Raw genomic sequence first — 5310 nt, 5'->3', positions numbered from 1 at the left:
GTATTTTACTACTGGATATACATACAGCACCATCTAGTGGTGAACATCTAGTGGTGAGCTTACTGACAATCACAAACATAACATCTTGTGATGAATTAAGGGCACTTTTGTATGGTTCCTAAGTAGATCTTTTTATTTCCAAAGGATGATTATTTTTAAAGGAAAGACAAGTTAAACAAAGACAAGTACTACATRGCTTAAATTAATTGCTTCAGAAAAGGATAAAGGCACTAATCACACTGCCTACGATAAAATAATATGCTTTATTTTGTATTTTTTTTTACAACAATGTTAATACAAAGACATTTGCCATGACTTTTCAGTTGCTGATCAACAAAACGATAACATGCCATTGTGACTAACAACACAATTATAAAATGTATTGGATACTAAAAGTATTACCGTATAATTAATGGAAGCTACATGAGACAGAAAACAAATATTGTTGTCAGTGATTCTACTACTAAGTATCGTCATTGCTAAAAAGGAAAGTTACTGTTTCTTGCTAACATATCTAAAGTTAGAAAAATAGCATACATATGTTACGGCGGCAGGTAACCTAGTCGTTAGAGTGTTGGACTAGTAACCAAAAGGTTGCAAGATTGAATCCCTGAGCTGACAAAGTAAAAATGTGTTGTTCTGCCCCTGAACAAGGCAGTTCCTTCCCACTGTTCCTAGGCTGTCATTGAAAATAAGAGTCTGTCCTTAACTGACCTGCCTAGTTAAATAATTATACACAAAATAACAACATAAAATTTAGCTCAAAGACTTTGGAAAAGAAACCCGGCAGTGTTACAAAAGCTTTAAAAATACTTATTTGAAATGCTTGCATGTACTCAAGGCCAAACAATGTACAAAATATTTTAAGAACATGGTCATTGTTAAGTGCTTTCTTCTCTTCTGACGCAACTCATTAAAAAACTCATCTTATAAACTTCTGAGATATGAAATCCTAAATACATACTGAATATGAGTGTAATGATGGATTTTGTCTCAAGAAGAATATCAAAACACTGAAAGGAATTCATTCATAGTATATAGAACAGCTAAATTCTGAGCATGAGCAAGTTAGTAACACTGATAGAATACACTTCAAAATGCATGTGATTTTGAATTATACTCCACCATATATGCAAACTTGCAAAGCTCCACAACAATGGCGGTCCATTCTGTAATTGCTGTGTATTCTAGACAAAATATATTCGACTCTGGACATACACAGTGTCCAAAACATTAAGAACACCTGCTCTTTCCATGACATAGACTGACCAGGTGAATCCAGGTGAAAGCTATGATACGTTATTGATGTTAAATCCACTTCAATCAGTGTAGATGAAGAGGAGGAGACAGGTTAAATAAGGATTTTTAAGCATTGAGACAATTGAGACGTGGATTGTGTATTTAAGTGCCTTTGAACAGGTTATGGTAGTAGATGCCAGGCGCACCAGTTTGAGTGTGTCAAGAACTGCAACGCCGCCGGGATTTTCACTATCAAGTTTCCTGTGTGTCAAGAATGGTCCACCATCCAAAGGACATCCAGCCAACTTGATACAACTGTGGGAAGCATTGGAGGCAACATCGGCCAGCATCCCTTTGGAACGCTTTCGACACCTTGTAGTCCATGCCCCAACGAATTGAGACTGTTTTGAGGGCAAAATGGGGGGAGCAACTCAACATTAGGAAGGTATTCCTAATATTTTGTGCACTCGGTGTATATAGAAAAATATGGTGTTAAGGGACTCACAATCTGGCCATGCTAGAACAGACGGAAGTAACCTAAAATCTGATGTTTAACTACCAACCACCAATAGTTCAGGCTAACTCTGAACTTAAACCATCATACTAACCTTAGACTAGAAGATCTTATCCTTTATGAAAAACAAATGTATCCTCATCAATTTTGATATTGATGATGTTGCCAGTTTATTTGTTTCTAACATGGCAGTCTAGTATGGTGACTACCGACTTCAGCCAGTGGTGTGTTCTGAAGGGGGTGTTTTCAACCTTAGTGGGAGGAGCTACAATGGTTGGCCACGTCTTGTAGCCTGCGGAAGAGGGCTGTCTGGTTGTTCGGACACAACCTCTTGGGGGACGGCTCCTCCTCCAGCTGCATGCTGCGCTTCTTGGTGGGCGTCTCCCCGGTGCGGATCATACTGTTGATCTCCGCCAGGCGCTGCATATAAAGAGATAGAGGTCAGAGACACAGGTTAGGGAGGTTCATCATCATCATAGGTCAGGTAAGGTTCCAGAAACAGTTAGGGCTTTTAGATTAAGGACACTAGTACGAGACGCCATCAAAACCTGGTCCTGAAGCTCCACTATAGGGAGTGTAGGCTTTTGTTCTACTCCAGCATTAACACACCTGATTCAACCAATCAATTAGCCACTGTAAGGCTTTGAAAAATACTGTGCTGTGTGTGCATGAGTAATGTATGTGCGTGTACTTGTGACTCACGTTGGCTGGGCCGCTGCAGATGTAGTAGAATATCTTGTCCTGTGCGGTAGCGGTGGGGGGGATGTCACTAGCCTTATGGGGAGAGATATAGATGGAGTGGTTGTGGGACAGGAGGACCCTGCGAGGGGAGCTGGTCCTCAGGGAGGGGTACAGGCACAGGGGAGGAGACTCTAGCTGTCAAGGATAAACACACGCAGCAGAGTTCGTTTTCAAAACAAAAGACAATGCAAAAAGTGAAAGGTTTGCAGAATAGAGGCTAGTTTGTAAACATAACTTCCTTCTTTTCTCTCTCTCTCTCACCCCTGCAGAGGATGAGCTGGGCGAGTAGCGCAGGGCAAAGTGGCGCATCTGTTTGATGTAGACCCGGTTGTAGAAGTGTATGAGGTCTCCTCGCTCCTCCTCCCCCACCACTCCCCCCTCCTTTTCCTGCTCCTGGGAGGGAGGGAGGGATGAGGAGAGGAAGGTGGAGGGGGCCAGGGTGGGGGTGGATGGGGTGCTGCCAGGCTGAGGGGTGGGTAGGGTGCTGGTGGAACGCATGGGTACGGGGCTGCTGTCTCCACTTCCTAAGGAGCGTAGAGAGAAAGGGAGATGGAAAATAGCGTGTGTGTGTGTGTGTGTGTGTGTGTGTGTGTGTGTGTGTGTGTGTGTGTGTGTGTGTGTGTGTGTGTTTGTGTTCCCACCCTCATGGCTGGTCTGTGTAGGAGAGCTCTGTCCATTTCCCTCACTGCTTCCTGAGTGACGTCTCTTCCTCCCAGAGATCAACACACTCCTGTAGACCTGGTAAACAAAATCAGACAGCTGGTGGTCCAATGATAGCTTTGCCACTATTCCTTCCAACTGACAATACTCCAGTGTCTATAAGGGAAAAACAATGACGCTGCCACAGTACAATAGGCTCAAACTAGAGCCTGGAGTTATTACTGGTCAGGAAAATCTCCTGACCCTAGCCATAAGGCCCTACTACATTACTCACGCTGCTGCTGGCCTGGGGCTGAGAGCGGTAACACTTCATGATGTTCTGGAAGGACTTGTCCTCTTTGGTCACCTTAACAACGGTAGGAAACACAAATACAAGTCTTTAGGAAGAGGACACACAAACAATCTGCATGCTACACATAAACTGCATGGTACAGTACCTTATGCACACGCACACCCATAACCCCCGCCCCACACAAACATCCCACACACACACAATCTAACCTACCTTGGTCATGACGTACACAGCACACATGAGGAGCTGGTCTAGGTGTCGGTCCATCATGAGCTCTGTGTAGTGCACCAAAGAGTACTCGAAACACGTCCAGATCTTCCTCCGCAGCTCACTAGAGATGTCCAGCTTGGCACACATGTCTCTGAGACGCACACTGGCCAGGTGGTACACCTGTTGGCACAGCACAGTGGCTTTAAGTCTTTAAACTCAAGAAAAAATCTATAATTTATGGTATGAAGCACTATAGTTGTAGGGTTCTTAAAGCTTGGGCAGAAACAGACTACTAGGACGGATCCAAACGATTTTATCCATATCCAAAAGATGAGTTAGATTTGTAACATGCCTGAAGTATCCCTTTAAATTCCGTGCCAGATGAAGATGGTGTTTGTGTTCCCTTACCTTGCGGAAGAACAGCGAGAGGGAACTCTTTTTCTGAGGCCCGTTATTGGACGGGCCCTGGGCTGCCGGCTTCTTGATTGGCTTGCCGGCGGCGTGGCTGCCCTGTAGAGTGGGACTGTTCAGGGTGGTGGTGGTCTGTGGTTGGCTGGTCAAAGTGCCAGTCAGGGACTGGGCAGACAGGGGCTGGAGCGTGGCCGTACCTTGTCCCGTCACACTGACCTTGACAGGGAAGAAGGTGATGCCTCCGTTCTCATTGGCTATTCCTAAAAAGGTCAGAGAGCATGATATTGCTCATTTATAATATGAAATAATTGTATAGGATTCATCATAGTGTAGCAACCTGCATGCTGCATTGGAGTCAGAAACCCCCCTATATAATGCATATAGGAGTCATACAGTAATTTGGCAGTAGGGGCATAAGGTGTACAAAAAAACATAATGACATACTGTACAGTAATTCATCTGCAAATGTCACCTTGCACAGGTATGGTGACCGTCTGTCCGTTGTTAGCGGTAACTTTGGCCGTTGCCATGGTGACCACCGTCTGTCCAGCAGGGATGGCCTGGGAGGTCCTGAGGTTGGTAGTAGGGGTGGTGGTGGAGGGGTCCGAGGGGGCGTCGCAGGACACATCCACAAACAGCCGTCTCCTGGCCGAGCCCGTGGTGGGGCAGCTGTAGCGGTCCAACATGGTGGTGGTGGACACACCTGGGGGGGAGAGGAAAGGGAGGAGTGACATGGTTAACTTGACATGGTTAATTGGACCACCACCCAGGACAATGGACCTAATCCCAGAAGCCGACCCAAAACAACGGCACTGCAGAAGGGGCAGACGGAGTGGCCTCCTGTTCTGGCTCCGTAGACGTGCACGTCGCCCACGAGTATACTACTCGCTAATGTCCAGTCTCTTGACAACAAGGGAGATGAAATTCGAGCAAAGGTTGCCTTCCAGAGAGACATCAGAGATTGTAACATTCTCTGTTTTACGGAAACATGGCTCTCTCTGGATATGTTGTCAGAATCGGTTCAGCCACCTGGTTTCTCCATGCATCACGCAGATAGAGGTAAACTCCTCTCTGGGAAGAGGAAGGGCGGGGGTGTATGCTTCATGATTAACGGCTCATGGTGTAATCCTAACAACATACAGGAACTCAAGTCCATCTGCTCACCAGACCTAGAATTCCTTACAATCAAATGCCAGTCATTTATCTCCCAAGGGAATTATTGTAAATGATCGTCACAGCTGTG

The 5310-nt window shown here is 45.4% G+C and overlaps 1 protein-coding gene across 1 annotated transcript in view; it reads right to left on the bottom strand.

The window, feature by feature from the left end:
* Positions 1–244: 244 nt before the first annotated feature.
* Positions 245–5310, bottom strand: part of rbl2 (retinoblastoma-like 2 (p130)) — a 42173-nt gene continuing 37107 nt past the window's right edge. Inside the window, exons 14-21 of the mRNA XM_023985980.2 lie at positions 4540–4770; positions 4065–4327; positions 3660–3836; positions 3429–3500; positions 3136–3232; positions 2756–3018; positions 2456–2629; positions 245–2173 (exon numbers count right to left, since the gene is read on the bottom strand). Coding sequence (XP_023841748.1) covers positions 2006–2173; positions 2456–2629; positions 2756–3018; positions 3136–3232; positions 3429–3500; positions 3660–3836; positions 4065–4327; positions 4540–4770 — 1445 coding nt within the window. The 3' untranslated portion in view covers positions 245–2005. The remainder of the gene's footprint in view (positions 2174–2455; positions 2630–2755; positions 3019–3135; positions 3233–3428; positions 3501–3659; positions 3837–4064; positions 4328–4539; positions 4771–5310) is intronic.

Source organism: Salvelinus sp. IW2-2015, linkage group LG4q.1:29 (assembly GCF_002910315.2).
Source record: "Salvelinus sp. IW2-2015 linkage group LG4q.1:29, ASM291031v2, whole genome shotgun sequence".
NCBI classification, from domain to species: domain Eukaryota; kingdom Metazoa; phylum Chordata; class Actinopteri; order Salmoniformes; family Salmonidae; genus Salvelinus; species Salvelinus sp. IW2-2015.
The sequence above is the reverse complement of the archived record's forward strand: the minus strand, read 5'-3'. Positions and strand labels throughout refer to the sequence as shown.